The sequence below is a fragment of the Taeniopygia guttata genome, chromosome 30 (assembly GCF_048771995.1).
Source record: "Taeniopygia guttata chromosome 30, bTaeGut7.mat, whole genome shotgun sequence".
NCBI classification, from domain to species: domain Eukaryota; kingdom Metazoa; phylum Chordata; class Aves; order Passeriformes; family Estrildidae; genus Taeniopygia; species Taeniopygia guttata.
This window is the reverse complement of record NC_133055.1, coordinates 1,433,346-1,452,985: the sequence shown is the minus strand read 5'-3', so window position 1 is coordinate 1,452,985 and position 19,640 is coordinate 1,433,346. Positions and strand designations below refer to the sequence as shown.

Genomic DNA, 19,640 nt, shown 5'->3' with positions numbered 1-19,640 from the left:
CGCCCCGCCCATATCGCCGCCATTTCTTCGCTCTGCGCATGCGCCCCGCCCCGAGGCGGGAACCGCGCGCTCCGCGCAGGCGCAGAGGCGGAAGCGAAAGCGGAAGCGGCGCAGTGAGGGCGGAGGGAAAATGGCGGCGGCCGCGGCGGCCCCCGAGGACGAGCTGGTCTCGTCGGTAACGCTTTACCGGCGGCGGCCGCGCCTGCTCCGCGGCACCGTGCTGCCCTTCGCCGCCGGGCTCTACCCGGCCTGGCTGTGGATGTGGGGGCCGCGGTTGTGGGCGGCGGGGGAGGCGGGACCGCCCGAGGCGGCGCTGTTGGCGCTCGGGGCCATCGCGGCGCTGCAGCTGCTGACGGCGCTGGCCGGGCTCTGGTCGGTGCACGCCGAGTGCGCGCTCAGCTGCGTGAGGGTGAGCGAGGGAAGGGATGGGGCGGAGGGGATTTGGGGAGATTTGGGGGCTGAGGGGGGATTTGGGGTCTGAGGGGTCTGAGGGGATTTGGGGCTGAGGGGATTTGGGGTCTGAGGGGTCTGAGGGGATTTGGGGCTGAGGGGATTTGGGGTTTGAGGGGGGATTTGGGGCTGAGGGGATTTGGGGAGATTTGGGGGCTGAGGGGTCTGAGGGAGGATTTGGGGCTGATTTGGGGTGTGAGGGGGCTGAGGGAGGATTTGGGGTCTGAGGGGATTTGGGGTTTGAGAGGGGATTTGGGGAGATTTGGGGTCTGAGGGGTCTGAGGGAGGATTTGGGGCTGATTTGGGGAGATTTGGGGTCTGAGGGAGGGTTTGGGGCTGAGGGAATTTGGGGAGATTTGGGGTGTGAGGGGTCTGAGGGGATTTGGGGCTGAGGGGATTTGGAGTTTGAGGGAGGATTTTGGGGCTGAGGGGGCTGAGGGAGGATTTGGCGTTTGAGGGAGGATTTGGGGCTGAGGGGATTTGGGGAGATTTGGGGTTTGAGGGGGCTGAGGGAGGATTTGGGGTCTGAGGGGATTTGGGGCTGAGGGGATTTTGGGGAGATTTGGAGTCTGAGGGGATTTTGGGGAGATTTGGAGTCTGAGGGGAGATTTGGGGCTGAGGGGATTTTGGGGGGATTTGGGGTTTGGGGGGATTTTGGAGAGATTTGGGGTTTGAGGGGGGATTTGGGGTTTGGGGGGATTTTGGGGGGATTTGGGGTTTGAGGGGGAATTTGGGGCCGAGGGGATTTTGGGAGGATTTGGGGTTTGAGGGAGGATTTGGGGCTGAGGGGATTTGGGGTTTGGGGGGATTTTGGGGGGATTGGGGGCTGAGGGGATTTGGGGGGGATTTGGGGTTTGGGGGGATTTTGGGGAGATTTGGGGCTGAGGGGATTTTGGGGGGATTTGGGGGCTGAGGGAGGATTTGGGGTCTGAGGGGATTTGGGGGCTGAGGGGATTTGGGGTTTGAGGGGGGATTTGGGTCTGAGGGGAGATTTGGGGCTGAGGGGATTTTGGGGGGATTTGGGGCTGAGGGGATTTTGGGGGGATTTGGGGTTTGGGGGGATTTTGGGGGGATTTGGAGTCTGAGGGAGGATTTTGGGGCTGAGGGGAGATTTGAGGTTTGGGGGGATTTTGGGGGGATTTGGGGTTTGAGGGAGGATTTGGGGCTGAGGGGATTTGGGGAGATTTGGGGTGTGAGGGGGCTGAGGGAGGATTTGGGGCTGAGGGGATTTGGGGTCTGAGGGGTCTGAGGGAGGATTTGGGGCTGAGGGGAGATTTGGGGGCTGAGGGGATTTGGGGCTGAGGGGATTTTGGGGGGATTTTGGGTTTGAGGGGGGATTTGGGGCTGAGGGGATTTTGGGGAGATTTGGGGTTTGAGGGAGGATTTTGGGGCTGAGGGGAGATTTGGGGGCTGAGGGGGGCTGAGGGGAGATTTGGGGCTGAGGGGATTTTGGGGAGATTTGGGGCCCGAGGGGGGCTGAGGGAGGATTTGGGGCTGAGGAGATTTTGGGGGGATTTGGAGTCTGAGGGGATTTGGGGCTGATTTGGGGTGTGAGGGGGCTGAGGGAGGATTTGGGGCTGAGGGAGGATTTGGGGTTTGAGGGAGGATTTGGGTCTGAGGGGGGATTTGGGGGCTGAGGGGAGATTTGGGGCTGAGGGGATTTTGGGGGGATTTGAGGTTTGAGGGGATTTTGGGGCTGATTTGGGGTGTGAGGGGTCTGAGGGAGGATTTGGGGCTGAGGGGATTTTGGGAGATTTGGGGTCTGAGGGGTCTGAGGGAGGATTTGGGGCTGAGGGGATTTTGGGGGGATTTTGGGGGATTTGGGGTTTGAGGGAGGATTTTGGGGCTGAGGGGAGATTTGGGGCTGAGGGGATTTTGGGGAGATTTGGGGCTGAGGGGATTTTGGGGGGATTTGGGGGCTGAGTGGGGATTTTGGGGGGATTTGGGGTTTGAGTGGGGATTTGAGGTTTGAGGGGATTTTGGGGGGATTTGGGGGCTGAGTGGGGATTTTGGGGAGATTTGGGGTCTGAGGGGATTTTGGGGGGATTTGGGGTGTGAGGGGATTTTGGGGCTGAGGGGATTTTGGGGGGATTTGGGGTTTGAGTGGGGATTTGGGGGAGATTTGGGGTCTGAGGAGGTTCGGGGTTTAAAGGGGATTTTGGGCATGAATTAAACAGGTAAACGTGGGTTATTAAAGGAATGAAATATGGGATATTCACAGTACAATTAAGAGCATTGAAAGTCATAAAGAATGGAATTTTAAAGGAATAAAAATTTGGATTTTGAAGGGATAAAAAATGGAATTTTAAAGAGGTAAAATATGGAATGTTTGGGGCTTAAAGTCGGGATTTTAAAGAGAAAACAAGATTTTAAAGGGATAAAATATGGAATGTTTGGGGTGTAAAGCTGGGATTTAAAAGGGGTAAAGCTGGGGTTTTAAAGGGATAAAGTTGGGATTTTGAAGGGATAAAAATGGGATTTTAAAGGGATGAAAAAAGGGATTTTTAAGGGATAAAAATGGGATTTTGAAGGGATGAAAAAAGGGATTTTGAAGGGATAAAAATGGGATTTTAAAGGGATGAAAAAAGGGATTTTGAAGGGATAAAAATGGGATTTTGAAGAGATGAAAAAAGGGATTTTGAAGGGATAAAAATGGGATTTTAAAGGGATGAAAAAAGGGATTTTGAAGGGATAAAAATGGGATTTTAAAGGGATGAAAAAAGGGATTTTGAAGGGATAAAAATGGGATTTTAAAGGGATGAAAAAAGGGATTTTGAAGGGATAAAAATGGGATTTTAAAGGGATGAAAAAAGGGATTTTGAAGGGATAAAAATGGGATTTAAAAGGGATGAAAAAAGGGATTTTGAAGGGATGAAAATGGGGATTTTAAAGGGATGAAAAAAGGGATTTTTAAGGGATAAAAATGGGATTTTAAAGGGATGAAAAAAGGGATTTTTAAGGGATAAAAATGGGATTTTAAAGGGATGAAAAAAGGGATTTTGAAGGGATAAAAATGGGATTTTAAAGGGATGAAAAAAGGGATTTTGAAGGGATAAAAATGGGATTTTAAAGGGATGAAAAAAGGGATTTTGAAGGGATAAAAATGGGATTTTAAAGGGATGAAAAAAGGGATTTTGAAGGGATAAAAATGGGATTTTAAAGGGATGAAAAAAGGGATTTTTAAGGGATAAAAATGGGAGTTTAAAGGGATGAAAAAAGGGATTTTGAAGGGATAAAAATGGGATTTTAAAGGGATGAAAAAAGGGATTTTGAAGGGATAAAAATGGGATTTTAAAGGGATGAAAAAAGGGATTTTGAAGGGATAAAAATGGGATTTTAAAGGGATGAAAAAAGGGATTTTGAAGGGATAAAAATGGGGTTTTAAAAGGATGAAAAAAGGGATTTTGAAGGGATAAAAATGGGATTTTAAAGGGATGAAAAAAGGGATTTTGAAGGGATAAAAATGGGATTTTAAAGGGATGAAAAAAGGGATTTTGAAGGGATAAAAATGGGATTTTAAAGGGGTGAAAAAAGGGATTTTGAAGGGATAAAAATGGGGTTTTAAAGGGATGAAAAAAGGGATTTTGAAGGGATAAAAATGGGATTCTAAAGGGATGAAAAAAGGGATTTTGAAGGGATAAAAATGGGATTTTAAAGGGATGAAAAAAGGGATTTTGAAGGGATAAAAATGGGATTTTAAAGGGATGAAAAAAGGGATTTTGAAGGGATAAAAATGGGATTTTAAAGGGGTGAAAAAAGGGATTTTCCTGCTGTTTTTCCAGGAGCCCTGTCCCCAAAAAGCCACCCTGGCCAAGGTGGTGCCGACCCCCAACAACGGCTCCGTGGAATTGGTGCCGATCCACAGGGAGCAGGTGAGGGAAATTCGGGAATTCCGGGAATTCCGGTGGGATTCCTCCTTAAAAATCCAATTCGTGGGAAAAAATCTGGGAATTCCAAGGGATTTATCCCTGAAAACGGGGAAAAATCTGGGAATTCTGCTGGGATTTATCCCTGAAATTGGGGAAAATCTGGGAATTCTGCTGGGATTTATCCCTGAAAACGGGGAAAAATCTGGGAATTCTGATGGGATTTTTCCTTAAAATCCAAATAACGGGGAAAATCTGGGAATTCTGCTGGGATTTATCCTTAAAAATCCAATGAATGGTGAAAAATCAGGTAATTCTGCTGGGATTTATCCCTGAAATTGGGGAAAAATCTGGGAATTCTGCTGGGATTTATCCCTGAAAATTGGGGAAAAATCTGGGAATTCTGCTGGGATTTATCCCTGAAAATGGGGAAAAATCTGGGAATTCTGATGGGATTTATCCTTAAAATCCAAATAATGGGGGAAATCTGGGAATTCTGATGGGATTTATCCCTGAAAATGGGGAAAATCTGGGAATTCTGCTGGGATTTATCCCTGAAATTGGGGAAAAATCTGGGAATTCTGCTGGGATTTATCCCTGAAAATGGGGAAAAATCCGGGAATTCTGCTGGGATTTATCCCTGAAATTGGGGAAAAATCTGGGAATTCTGCTGGGATTTATCCCTGAAATTGGGGAAAAATCTCGGAATTCTGCTGGGATTTATCCCTGAAATTGGGGAAAAATCTCGGAATTCTGCTGGGATTTATCCCTGAAATTGGGGAAAAATCTGGGAATTCTGCTGGGATTTATCCTTAAAAATCCAAATAACGGGGAAAATCTGGGAATTCTGCTGGGATTTATCCTTAAAAATCCAATGAATGGTGAAAAATCAGGGAATTCTGCTGGGATTTATCCCTGAAAATGGGGAAAATCTGGGAATTCTGATGGGATTTATCCCTGAAATTGGGGAAAAATCTGGGAATTCTGCTGGGATTTATCCCTGAAATTGGGGGAAAACCTGGGAATTCTGCTGGGATTTATCCCTGAAATTGGGGGAAAATCTGGGAATTCTGATGGGATTTATCCTTAAAAATCCAATTCATGGGAAAAATCTGGGAATTCCAAGGGATTTATCCCTGAAAATGGGGAAAAAATCTGGGAATTCTGCTGGGATTTATCCCTGAAATTGGGGAAAAAAATCTGGGAATTCTGCTGGGATTTATCCCTGAAATTGGGGAAAAAATCTGGGAATTCTGCTGGGATTTATCCCTGAAAATGGGGAAAATATGGGAATTCTGATGGGATTTATCCTTAAAATCCAAGTAACGGGGAAAATCTGGGAATTCTGCTGGGATTTATCCCTGAAAATGGGGAAAAATCTGGGAATTCTGCTGGGATTTATCCTTAAAAATCCAAATAACGGGGAAAATCTGGGAATTCTGCTGGGATTTATCCTTAAAAATCCAATTCATGGGAAAAAATCTGGGAATTCCAAGGGATTTATCCCTGAAATTGGGGAAAATCTGGGAATTCTGCTGGGATTTATCCTTAAAAATCCAATGAATGGGAAAAATCAGGGATTCCGTGGGATTTATCCTTAAAAATCCAATTAATGGGGAAAAATCAGGTAATTCTGATGGGATTTATCCCTGAAATTGGGGAAAAATTTGGGAATTCTGCTGGGATTTATCCTTAAAATCCAAATAATGGGGAAAATCTGGGAATTCTGCTGGGATTTATCCTTAAAATGCAAATAACGGGGAAAATCTGGGAATTCTGCTGGGATTTATCCTTAAAAATCCAATGAATGGGGGAAAATCTGGGAATTCTGATGGGATTTATCCCTGAAATTGGGGAAAAATCTGGGAATTCTGCTGGGATTTATCCCTGAAAATGGGGAAAATCTGGGAATTCTGCTGGGATTTATCCCTGAAATTGGGGGAAAATCTGGGAATTCTGCTGGGATTTATCCCTGAAATTGGGGAAAAATCTGGGAATTCTGCTGGGATTTATCCCTGAAATTGGGGAAAAATCTGGGAATTCTGCTGGGATTTATCCCTGAAATTGGGGAAAAATCTGGGAATTCTGCTGGGATTTATCCCTGAAAATGGGGGAAAATCTGGGAATTCTGCTGGGATTTATCCCTGAATATGGGGAAAATCTGGGAATTCTGCTGGGATTTATCCCTGAAAATTGGGGAAAATCTGGGAATTCTGCTGGGATTTATCCCTGAAATTGGGGAAAAATCTGGGAATTCTGCTGGGATTTATCCCTGAAAATGGGGAAAAATCTGGGAATTCTGCTGGGATTTATCCTTAAAAATCCAAATAACGGGGAAAATCTGGGAATTCTGCTGGGATTTATCCTTAAAAATCCAAATAACGGGGAAAGTCTGGGAATTCTGCTGGGATTTATCCTTAAAATCCAAATAACGGGGAAAATCTGGGAATTCTGCTGGGATTTATCCTTAAAATCCAAATAACGGGGAAAATCTGGGAATTCTGATGGGATTTATCCTTAAAAATCCAATGAATGGGGAAAATCTGGAAATTCCAGGCAAAATCTCCCAGGAAAAAATTGGAATTTTGGGATTTTTCCTTTGGAGACCCTTGGAATTCCAGGATTTTTGCCCTGTCCAGGCTGGAAATTTTTCCAAAAACTGGAAATTTGGAAATTTTCCCTCTTTTTTTTTTTTTTATCCCAGGGTGAAGATGGGTTGGAAGCTTTGAGCTTTGAATTCCAAAAAATCAAATATTCCTATGAAATCCATGGAAAAAAACAATTCCTGCCCGTGGCATTCCCTGTGGAGCATCCCTTGGGATTTTACCAGAATTCCAGAGGATTCCAGGAGGAGCAGGAAATTCGGGAAGCTGAGAGGAAATATGGGAATAACAAGTGAGTTTTTCCTGGGGGGGGGAAATTTTGGGAAAATATCCCAAAATATTCTGGGGAAAAAAAAAATCTTTAAATATTCCAGAAAAAAAAAATCCAAAATCTGCTGGAAAATCTCCCAAAAATTTGGGATTTTCCTCCTGGATTTGGGATTTTGTTTTGAGGGATTTTCTGGGAATGAATCCTGATTTTTTTTTTGGGGATATTTTGGGTGGGAAAATTGGGATTTTTTTAAGGATTTTCCTCCTTCCAGGGCGGAAATGGTGGTGCCGGAATTCCTGGAGCTTTTCAAGGAAAGAGCCACAGCTCCGTTCTTCGTTTTCCAGGTAAAAAACGGGAATAAAAAGCGGGAACTAAAAATCGGGAAAAAAACCACGAAAAAACTCGGGGAAAATCCCCAAATCTGCTAAAAACGGGAATAATTCCAGGGAAAATTCCCATTCCTGGAAAAAACCTGGGGAATTCTGGGACGGGTTGGGTCAATTTTGGTTCTTTTTCCCTGGAATCCCAGGGATTCTGGGCTGGAATTTCAGGAATTCTGGGCTGCATTCCCGAGTTTCCGGGACACTTTTCCGGGATGCATTCCCAAATTTCTCAGCTGCATTCCCAAGTTTCTGGGCTGCATTCCCGAGTTTCCGGGATCCTTTTCCAGGATGCATTCCCAAATTCCTGGGATTCCTTTTCCAGGCTGCATTCCCAAATTTCCAGGCTGCGTTCCCAAGTTTCTGGGCTGCATTCCCAAATTTCCAGGATGCATTCCCAAGTTTCTGGGACACTTTTCCAGGCTGCATTCCCAAATTTCCAGGCTGCATTCCCAAGTTTCTGGACACTTTTCCGGGATGCATTCCCAAATTTCTCGGCTGCATTCCCAAGTTTCCGGGCTGCATTCCCGAGTTTCTGGACACTTTTCCGGGATGCATTCCCAAGTTTCTGGGACACTTTTCCGGGATGCATTCCCAAATTTCCAGGATGCATTCCCAAGTTTCTGGACACTTTTCCAGGATGCATTCCCAAGTTTCTGGGACACTTTTCCGGGATGCATTCCCAAGTTTCTGGGACACTTTTCCGGGCTGCATTCCCAAATTTCTCAGCTGCATTCCCAAGTTTCTGGGCTGCATTCCCGAGTTTCCGGGATCCTTTTCCAGGATGCATTCCCAAGTTTCCGGGACACTTTTCCGGGATGCATTCCCAAATTTCTCAGCTACATTCCCAAGTTTCTGGGCTGCATTCCCGAGTTTCCGGGATCCTTTTCCAGGATGCATTCCCAAGTTTCTCAGCTTCATTCCCAAGTTTCTGGGCTGCATTCCCAAGTTTCTGGGACACTTTTCCGGGATGCATTCCCAAATTTCCAGGCTGCATTCCCAAGTTTCTGGGACACTTTTCCGGGATGCATTCCCAAATTTCTCAGCTACATTCCCAAGTTTCTGGGCTGCATTCCCAAGTTTCCGGGATCCTTTTCCAGGCTGCATTCCCAAGTTTCTGGGAGATTTTTCCGGGATACATTCCCAAATTTCTCAGCTGCATTCCCAAGTTTCTGGGCTGCATTCCCGAGTTTCCGGGATCCTTTTCCAGGATGCATTCCCAAGTTTCTGGACACTTTTCCGGGATGCATTCCCAAGTTTCTGGGACACTTTTCCGGGCTGCATTCCCAAGTTTCTGGACACTTTTCCAGGATGCATTCCCAAGTTTCTGGGACACTTTTCTGGGATGCATTCCCAAATTTCCAGGCTGCATTCCCAAATTTCCAGGCTGCATTCCCAAATTTCCAGGCTACATTCCCAAGTTTCTGGGCTGCATTCCCGAGTTTCCGGGATCCTTTTTTAGGATGCATTCCCAAGTTTCTGGGACACTTTTCCAGGATACATTCCCAAATTTCCAGGCTGCATTCCCAAATTTCCGGGCTGCATTCCCAAATTTCCAGGCTACATTCCCAAGTTTCTGGGCTGCATTCCCGAGTTTCCGGGATCCTTTTCCAGGATGCATTCCCAAATTCCTGGGATTCCTTTTCCAGGCTGCATTCCCAAATTTCCAGGCTGCATTCCCAAGTTTCTGGGCTGCATTCCCGAGTTTCCGGGATCCTTTTCCGGGATGCATTCCCAAATTTCTGGGACACTTTTCCGGGATGCATTCCCAAATTCCTGGGACACTTTTCCTGGATGCATTCCCAAGTTTCTGGGACACTTTTCCGGGATGCATTCCCAAATTCCTGGGACACTTTTCCGGGCTGCATTCCCAAGTTTCTGGGACACTTTTCCGGGATGCATTCCCAAATTTCTCAGCTGCATTCCCAAGTTTCTGGGCTGCATTCCCGAGTTTCCAGGATCCTTTTCCAGGATGCATTCCCAAGTTTCTGGGACACTTTTCCAGGATGCATTCCCAAATTTCTGGACACTTTTCCGGGATGCATTCCCAAATTTCTCAGCTACATTCCCAAGTTTCTGGGCTGCATTCCCAAGTTTCCGGGATCCTTTTCCGGGATGCATTCCCAAGTTTCCGGGATCCTTTTCCAGGATGCATTCCCAAGTTTCTGGGATGGAATCTGGAGGATCTGGGATGGATTCTGGGGTGGATTCCAGGACACATTCCCAAGGATTTGGGGTGAATTACCAGGGATGCATTTCCAGGACGCATTCCCAAATTTCCGGGCTGCATTCCCGAGTTTCCGGGACACTTTTCCAGGATGCATTCCCAAGTTTCTGGACACTTTTCTGGGATGCATTCCCAAATTTCTCGGCTACATTCCCAAGTTTCTGGGCTGCATTCCCGAGTTTCCGGGATCCTTTTCCAGGATGCATTCCCAAGTTTCTGGGACACTTTTCCAGGATGCATTCCCAAGTTTCTGGGACACTTTTCCAGGATGCATTCCCAAGTTTCTGGGCTGCATTCCCGAGTTTCCGGGATCCTTTTCCAGGATGCATTCCCAAGTTTCTGGGACACTTTTCCGGGATGCATTCCCAAGTTTCTGGGACACTTTTCCGGGATGCATTCCCAAGTTTCCAGGCTGCATTCCCAAATTTCCAGGCTGCATTCCCAAGTTTGCGGGATGGAATCTGGAGGATCTGGGCTGGATTCTGGGGCGAATTCCTGGGCTGCTTTTCCCGAAGTTTCCGAGCTCCTTTTCCGGGCCGCTTTCCCGCATTCCCAGGAGGCTTTTCTGGGCGGAATTCCCGGATTTTTGGTGTTTTTCCCAGGTTCTCTGCGTGGGGCTGTGGTGCCTGGACGAGTTTTGGTACTACAGCCTCTTCACCCTCTCCATGCTCGTGGCCTTCGAGGCCTCCCTGGTGCAGCAGCAGCTCCGAAACCTCTCGGAAATCCGGAAAATGGGCAACAAGCCCTTCCCCATCCAGGTAAAACATGGAATTCCGGGAATTCCGCCCCGCTCCCGACAAAAATTACCGGTTTTCCCCCCCGGCCCGGCCGCTTTTCCCGCTCATTTCCGCCCAAAAATTGGGATGTTTTTGTTTTGGTTTGGTGTTTTTTTGTTTGGTTTTTTTTTGGTTTTTTGTGGTTTTTATTTTATTTTATTTTATTTTATTTTATTTTATTTTATTTTTATTTTATTTTTATTTTATTTTATTTTATTTTATTTTTTGATTTTATTTTTTTTATTTTATTTTTTATTTTATTTTATTTTATTTTATTTTATTTTATTTTATTTTATATTTTATTTTATTTTTAATTTTTTATTTAATTTTATTCAATTTTATTTTTTTATTTTATTTTATTTTTTTTAATTTTTTAATTTTTTTTTATTTTATCTATTTTATTTTATTTTATTTTATTTTTTATTTTATTTTATTTTATTTTATTATTTTTTATTTTATTTTATTTTTTATTTTATTTATTTTTTTTATTTTTTTATTTTATTTTTTTTTATTTTTTTATTTTATATTTTATTTTCTTTTCTATTTTATCTATTTTATTTTATTTTATTTTATTTTTTATTTTATTTTATTTTTTATTTTATTTTATTTTATTTTATTATTTTTTATTTTATTTTATTTTATTTTTTATTTTATTTTATATTTTATTTTATTTTTTTTTATTTTATTTTTTTTTTATTTTATTTTATTTTTTATTTTATTTTATTTTATTATTTTATTTTTTATTTTATTTTTTATTTTATTTTATTTTATTTTATTTTATTTCATTTTATTTTATTTTATTTTATTTTATTTTATTTTTTTGGGAATTCCAGGTCTACAGGAACCGGAAGTGGCGCCCGATTTCCAGCGATGAGATCATCGCCGGGGACATCGTTTCCATCGGTAAAAAAATGGGAATTCTCACGGGAAAATGGGAATTTCCACGGAAAGCGCATTTAAAATGGGAGTTCCCGTAGAAAACCCTCTGCAAAAATGGGATTTTTAGTGGGAAACGCCCTTAAAATGGGGGTTTTCATGGAAAAATCCCCTAAAAATTGGAATTTCTCCCCTTGGAATGAAGTGGAATTCTGAGGACTTCGATTCCCATTTTCAGGGAATTCCCCTCAGAATTTTCCTGGGATTTGCAGGGCTGGACTGGGATAATTTGAGGTTTTATTTCCGGGATTTTCCAATTTTTTTTCCTGGAATGTCCTGCTTTTCCACCATCCTCCCATCAAATCCTTCGACTCCCGGAATTCCCGGAATTCCAGGAATTCCTGGGGATGTTTCTGGAGTGGGAAAAATGGGAAAATCGTGGATTTTGCAGTGGGAAAAATGGGAAAATCGTGGATTTTGTGGTAGGAAAAATGGGAAAATTGTAGATTTTGGAATGGGAAAAAAGGGAAAATCGTGGATTTTGCAGTGGGAAAAATGGGAAAAACGTGGAATTTGGAGTGTGAAAAATGGGAAAATTGTGGATTTTGAAGTGGGAAAATTGGGAAAAACGTGTAATTTGAAGTGGGAAAAACGGGAAAAACGTGGATTTTGGAGTGGGAAAAATGGGAAAATTGTAGATTTTGCAGTGGGAAAAATGGGAAAAACGTGGAATTTGGAGTGGGAAAAATGGGAAAATTGTAGATTTTGCAGTGGGAAAAATGGGAAAAACGTGGAATTTGAAGTGGGAAAAACGGGAAAAACGTGGGTTTTGGAGTGGGAAAAACGGGAAAATCGTGGATTTTGCGGTGGGAAAAATGGAAAAATCATGAATTTTGGAATGGGAAAAACAGGAAAATAGTGGATTTTGCAGTGGGAAAAATGGGAAAAATGTGGAATTTGGAGTGGGAAAAATGGGAAAATTGTAGATTTTGGAATGGGAAAAAAGGGAAAATTGTGGATTTTGCAGTGGGAGAAATGGGAAAATTGTGGATTTTGAAGTGGGAAAAACGGGAGAAACATGGGTTTTGGAGTGGGAAAAACGGGAAAATCGTGGATTTTAGAAAGGGAAAAACAGGGAAATCGTGGATTTTGCAGTGGGAAAAATGGGAAAAACGTGGAATTTGGAGTGGGAAAAATGGGAAAAACGTGGATTTTGGAGTGGGAAAAATGGGAAAATTGTAGATTTTGGAATGGGAAAAAAGGGAAAATCGTGGATTTTGCAGTGGGAGAAATGGGAAAATTGTAGATTTTGGAACGGGAAAAAAGGGAAAATCGTGGATTTTGCAGTGGGAAAAATGGGAAAATTGTGGATTTTGAAGTGGGAAAAATGGGAAAAACGTGGGATTTGGAGTGGAAAAAACGGGAAAAACGTGGGTTTTGGAGTGGGAAAAACGGGAAAATCGTGGATTTTAGAAAGGGAAAACAGGGAAATCGTGGATTTTGGAGTAGGAAAAATGGGAAAATGGATGGATTTTGGGGTGAGTTAAATGGGAAAATTTTGGATTTTGGAATGGGAGAAAAGGGAAAAACGTGGGTTTTGGAGTGGGAAAAACAGGGAAATCGTGGATTTTGGAGTGGGAAAAATGGGAAAATTGTAGATTTTGGAATGGGAAGAAAGGGAAAATCGTGGATTTTGCAGTGGGAGAAATGGGAAAATCATGGATTTTGGAATGGGAAAATGGGAAAATTGTGGGTTTTGAAGTGGGAAAAATGGGAAAATTGTAGATTTTGGAATGGGAAAAAATGGAAAATCGTGGATTTTGCAGTGGGAAAAATGGGAAAAACGTGGAATTTGGAGTGGGAAAAATGGGAAAATTGTAGATTTTGGAATGGGAAAAAAGGGAAAATCGTGGATTTTGCAGTGGGAGAAATGGGAAAATTGTGGATTTTGAAGTGGGAAAAATGGGAAAAACGTGGAATTTGAAGTGGGCAAAACGGGAAAAACGTTGGGTTTTGGAGTGGGAAAAACGGGAAAAACGTGGAATTTGGAGTGGGGAAAATGGGAAAATTGTAGATTTTGGAATGGGAAAAACGGGAAAATCGTGGATTTTAGAAAGGGAAAAACAGGGAAATCGTGGATTTTGGAGTGGGAAAAATGGGAAAATTGTAGATTTTGGAATGGGAGAAAAGGGAAAATCGTGAATTTTGGAGTGGCAAAAACGGGAAAATTGTGGGTTTTGGAATGGGAAAAAACAGGAAAATTGTGGGTCTTGGAGTGGGAAAAGCGGGAAAACGGATGGGTTTGGCTTGGGAATGTTGGGAATTTGGGAATTTCTGCCCTCAGGCCGCTCCCCCCAGGAGAATTTGGTGCCCTGTGACCTCCTCCTGCTGCGAGGCCGCTGCGTGGTGGATGAGGCGATGCTGACCGGAGAGTCCGTGCCGCAGATGAAGGTGCGGAAAAACCGGGAAAATCCGGGAAAAACTTGGGAAAGAAACGGGAGAAAATCGGGGAAAAATGTGGGAGGGAAACGGGAAAAAACTGGGGAGCGAACGGGAAAAAAACTTGGGAAAAAATTGGACGAAAACGGGAAAAACTTGGGAATGGCATGGGACAAAAACTTGGGAAAGAAATGGAACAAAAATGGGAAAAGCTTGGGAAAGAAGTGGGACAAAAACTTGGGAAAGAAATGGGACAAAAATGGGAAAAGCTTGGGAAAGAAGTGGGACAAAAACTTGGGAAAGAAATGGAACAAAAATGGGAAAAACTTGGGAAAGAAACGGGAGAAAATCGGGGAAAAATGTGGGAGGGAAACGGGAAAAAACTGGGGAGCGAATGGGACAAAAACTTGGGAAAAAATTGGACGAAAACAGGAAAAACTTGGGAATGGCGTGGGACAAAAACTTGGGAAAGAAATGGGACAAAAATGGGAAAAGCTTGGGAAAGAAACGGGAGAAAATCGGGGAAAAATGTGGGAGGGAAACGGGAAAAAACTGGGGAGCGAACGGGAAAAAAACTTGGGAAAAAATTGGACGAAAACGGGAAAAACTTGGGAATGGCATGGGACAAAAACTTGGGAAAGAAATGGAACAAAAATGGGAAAAGCTTGGGAAAGAAGTGGGACAAAAACTTGGGAAAGAAATGGAACAAAAATGGGAAAAGCTTGGGAAAGAAGTGGGACAAAAACTTGGGAAAGAAATGGAACAAAAATGGGAAAAGCTTGGGAAAGAAGTGGGACAAAAACTTGGGAAAAAATTGGACGAAAACGGGAAAAACTTGGGAATGGCATGGGACAAAAACTTGGGAAAGAAGTGGGACAAAAACTTGGGAAAGAAATGGGACAAAAATGGGAAAAACTTGGGAAAGAAGTGGGACAAAAACTTGGGAAAGAAATGGGACAAAAATGGGAAAAGCTTGGGAAAGAAGTGGGACAAAAACTTGGGAAAGAAATGGAACAAAATGGGGAAAAGCTTGGGAAAGAAGTGGGACAAAAACTCGGGAAAGAAATGGGACAAAAATGGGAAAAGCTTGGGAAAGAAGTGGGACAAAAACTTGGGAAAGAAATGGAACAAAAATGGGAAAAGCTTGGGAAAGAAGTGGGACAAAAACTTGGGAAAGAAATTGGACGAAAATGGGAAAAGCTTGGGAATGGCAAGGGACAAAAACTTGGGAAAGAAATGGAACAAAAATGGGAAAAGCTTGGGAAAGAAGTGGGACAAAAACTTGGGAAAGAAATGGAACAAAAATGGGAAAAGCTTGGGAAAGAAACGGGAGAAAATCGGGGAAAAATGTGGGAGGGAAACGGGAAAAAACTGGGGAGCAAATGGGACAAAAACTTGGGAATGAAATGGGACAAAAACGGGAAAAAATTGGGAATGGCGTGGGACAAAAACTTGGGAAAGAAATGGAACGAAAATGGGAAAAACTTGGGAAAGAAACGGGAAAAATCGGGGGGGAAATGGGACAAAAATGGGAAAAGCTTGGGAAAGAAGTGGGACAAAAACTTGGGAAAGAAATGGGACAAAAATGGGAAAAGCTTGGGAAAGAAGTGGGACAAAAACTTGGGAAAGAAATGGGACAAAAATGGGAAAAGCTTGGGAAAGAAGTGGGACAAAAACTTGGGAAAAAATTGGACGAAAACGGGAAAAACTTGGGAAAGAAGTGGGACAAAAAGTTGGGAAAGAAATGGAACAAAAATGGGAAAAACTTGGGAAAGAAGTGGGAAAAATCGGGGGGGAAAATGGGAATTGGGGCGTGTTCCTGGCTGGAGTTCCCTGGATCCCTGCCCCGTTCCTGGTGGAGTTTCCTGATCCGTGTCCCCGTTCCCATGGGAATTCCTGGAATCCTGCCCCCATTCCCAGCAGAATTCCCTGGATCCCTGCCCCCATTCCCATGGGAATTCCGTGTCCATGTCCATTCCCACAGGAATTCCCTGTCCCATACTCACGGGAATTCCCACGTTCCCAGTCCCCATTCCCATGGGAATTCTCATGTTCCCATGCCCCATTCCCACGTTCCCAGTCCCCATTCCCATGGGAATTCCCACGTTCCCAGTCCCCATTCCCATGGGAATTCTCATGTTCCCAGTCCCCATTCCCACATTCCCAGTCCCCATTCCCAGGGAATTCCTGTATCCCCATTCCCATGGGAATTCCCATGTTCCTAGTCCTCATTCCCATGTTCCATTGCCCCATTCCCGCGTTCCCAGTCCCCATTCCCAGAGGAATTCCCATGTTCCATTGCCCCATTCCCATGTTCCTGTGCCCCATTCCCATGTTCCCAGTCCCCATTCCCATGTTCCAAGTCCCCATTCCCAGGGAATTCCTGTATTCCCATGTTCCCGTGCCCCATTCGCACGGGAATTCCCATGTTCCATTGCCCCATTCCCTCATTCCCAGTCCCCATTCCCCCGTCCCCGTGCCCCATTCCCGTGGGAATTCCCCTGTTCCCAGTCCCCATTCCCACGTCCCCATGCCCCATTCCCCCGTCCCCGTGCCCGTTCCCACGGGAATTCCTGTATTCCCACGTCCCCGTGCCCTGTTCCCAGGGAATTCCTGTATTCCCATGTCCCCATGCCCCATTCCCAGGGAATTCCTGTATTCCCACGTTCCCGTGCCCCATTCCCACGTCCCCGTGCCCGTTCCCACAGGAATTCCTGTATTCCCACCTCCCCGTGCCCTGTTCCTAGGGAATTCCAGTATTCCCACGTTCCCGTGCCCCATTCCCACGTCCCCGTGCCCGTTCCCACGGGAATTCCTGTATTCCCACGTCCCCGTGCCCCATTCCCAGAGAATTCCTGTATTCTCATGTCCCCATGCCCCATTCCCAGGGAATTCCTGTATTCCCACGTTCCCGTGCCCCATTCCCATGGGAATTCCCATGTTCCATTGCCCCATTCCCCCGTCCCCGTGCCCCATTCCCACGTTCCCAGTCCCCATTCCCACATTCCCAGTCCCCATTCCCACGTTCCCAGTCCCCATTCCCCCGTTCCCGTGCCCCATTCCCAGGGAATTCCTGTATTCCCACGTTCCCATGCCCCATTCCCACAGGAATTCCCATGTTCCATTGCCCCATTCCCACATTCCCAGTCCCCATTCCCACGTACCCAGTCCCCATTCCGACATTCCAAGTCCCCATTCCCAGGGAATTCCTGTATTCCCACGTTCCCAGTCCCCATTCCCAGGGGAATTCCCCCGTCCCCGTGCCCCATTCCCACATTCCCGTGCCCCATTCCCATGGGAATTCCCACGTCCCTGTGCCCCATTCCCACATTCCCAGTCCCCATTCCCCCGTTCCCAGTCCCCATTCCCAGGGAATTCCTGTATTCCCACGTCCCAGTCCCCATTCCCACGTCCCCGTGCCCCATTCCCACATTCCCAGTCCCCATTCCCATGTCCCCGTGCCCCGTTCCCAGGGAATTCCTGTATTCCCACGTCCCCGTGCCCCATTCCCAGGGAATTCCTGTATTCCCACGTCCCCGTGCCCCGTTCCCACGGGAATTCCACGTTCCCACGGGAATTCCGGTTCCCGTTCCCGCAGGAGCCGGTGGAGGGGCTGAGCCCCGAGCGGGAGCTGGACCTGGCGCAGGACGGGCGGCTGCACGTGCTGTTCGGGGGCACGCGGCTCATCCAGCACCTGCCCCCGCCCCGCGCCGCCGCCGGCCTCCGGCGTGAGCCAAACGGGAAAAACGGGAAAAACGGGAAAAACGGGAAAACCGGGAAATGGGGGGAATCCCGGGAAAACCAGGAAATGGGGAGAATCCCGGGAAAACCGGGAATCCCGGGAAAACCGGGCATCCCGGGAAAACCGGGCGTCCCGGGAAAACCGGGAAATGGGGAGAGTCCCAGAAATCCCGGGAAATGGGGAGAATCCCGGGAAATGGGGAGAATCCCGGGAAATGGGGAGAATCCCGGGAAATGGGGAGAGTCCCGGGAAAACCAGGAATCCCAGGAAATGGGGGCATCCCGGAAAAACCGGGCATCCGGGGAGATGGGGAGAATCCCGGGAGATGGGGAGAATCCTGGGAAATGGGGAGAATCCCGGGAAATGGGGGGAATCCCAGAAAATGGGGGGAATCCCAGGAAAAACGGGGGGAATCCCGGGAAAACCGGGCATCCCGGGAAAACGGGGCCGTCCCGGGAAACGGGGAGAATCCCGTGAAATGGGGAGAATCCCGGGAGATGGGGAGAATCCCGGGAAAACCAGGAATCCCGGGAAATGGGGAGATTCCTGTTCCTGGTGTTCCTGGGACACAGGGAGAATCCAGGAAAACGGAGTCATTCCTGCCCCACGTTTCCAGGAAATGGGGAGAATCCTGGGAAATGGGGGGAATCCCAGGAAACGGGGAGAATCCCAGGAAAACCGGGCATCCCTGGAAAACGGGGAGAGTCCCGGGAAGCGGGGAGCGTCCCGGAGATGGGGGGAATTCCGGGAGATGGGGAGAATCCCGGGAAAACCAGGCATCCCGGGAAATGGGGAGCGTTCCGGGAAACGGGGAAAATCCTGGGAAACGGGGAGAATCCCAGGAAATGGGGAGAATCCCGGGAAATGGGGAGAATTCCGGGAAATGGGGAGAATCCTGGGAAATGGGGGAAATCCCGGAAAATGCGGAGAATCCCGGGAAACGGGGAGAATCCCAGGAAATGGGGAGATTCCTGTTCCTGGTGTTCCTGGGAAACAGGGAGAATCCCGGGAAACTGAGTCATTCCTGTCCCACGTTTCCAGGAAATGGGGAGAATCCCGGGAAATGGGGAGAATCCCAGGAAAACCGGGCATCCCGGAAAAACGGGGAGCGTCCCGGGAAAACAGGGCATCCCGGGAAATGGGGGGAATCCCAGGAAACGGGGAGAATCCCGGGAAATGGGGGGAATCCCAGGAAATGGGGGGAATCCCGGGAGATGGGGAGAATCCCAGGAAACTCATTCCCACCCTGCGATCCCGGGAAACTGAGCTGTTTCCACCTGGCATTCCCAGGAAACTGAGCCAATCCCGCCCCGCATTCCCAGGAAACAGAGATATTCCCGGGAAACAGATATTCCAAGATTGCCATCCCGAAATTCCCAGGAATTCCCTTGGAGGGGGGGATTTCCTGATTGGATTTCCTGGGGAATTCCTTGGGATTTCCTGGGAATTCCCTGGATTTTTTTTTTTCCCCTCCACAGCCGTGGATAACGGGTGCCTGGCCTACGCCCTCCGCACCGGCTTCAACACCTCCCAGGTGAGCCGGGAATTCCTGGGAATTCCCGGGAATTCCTGGGAATTCCCGGGAATTCCGGGCAGTGGGGCTCAGGAAGAGAGGGAGGAATTAAGGAGAAGGTCGGGAATGGGGAAGAATTCCCAAGGCCCAAAGGAATTCCAGGCTTTTTCCCAGAGTCAGAATTCCCATTCCGTGTTCCTCCGGAAGGAATCCCGCAGAATTCGGAAGGAATCCGAAGGATTTTGAAGGGATTTGGGGGATTTGAAGGAATCCTGTAGGATTTGAATGGAATTCCGTGGTTGTTTAAGGAATTCTGTGGGATTTTGAAGGAATTTTGTAGGATTCTGAGGGGATTTTGGGAGATTTTAAGGAATCCTGTAGGATTTGAATGGAATTCCGTGGTTGTTTAAGGAATTCTGTGGGATTTTGAAGGAATTTTGTAGGATTCTGAGGGGATTTTGGGGGATTTGAAGGAATCCTGTAGGATTTGAAAGGAA

General features: G+C 46.3%; 1 protein-coding gene across 2 annotated transcripts in view; it reads left to right on the top strand.

The window, feature by feature from the left end:
• Positions 1 to 62: 62 nt before the first annotated feature.
• Positions 63 to 19,640, top strand: part of ATP13A1 (ATPase 13A1) — a 59,064-nt gene continuing 39,486 nt past the window's right edge. Inside the window, exons 1-9 of one of the 2 annotated variants that reach the window (XM_072919749.1) lie at positions 63 to 409; positions 4,233 to 4,322; positions 7,021 to 7,211; positions 7,462 to 7,534; positions 10,400 to 10,555; positions 11,407 to 11,476; positions 13,794 to 13,900; positions 17,487 to 17,616; positions 19,109 to 19,164. In XM_072919749.1, coding sequence (XP_072775850.1) covers positions 131 to 409; positions 4,233 to 4,322; positions 7,021 to 7,211; positions 7,462 to 7,534; positions 10,400 to 10,555; positions 11,407 to 11,476; positions 13,794 to 13,900; positions 17,487 to 17,616; positions 19,109 to 19,164 — 1,152 coding nt within the window. In that variant the 5' untranslated portion in view covers positions 63 to 130. The remainder of the gene's footprint in view (positions 410 to 4,232; positions 4,323 to 7,020; positions 7,212 to 7,461; positions 7,535 to 10,399; positions 10,556 to 11,406; positions 11,477 to 13,793; positions 13,901 to 17,486; positions 17,617 to 19,108; positions 19,165 to 19,640) is intronic. The other variant, XM_072919750.1, reaches the window with a different exon arrangement.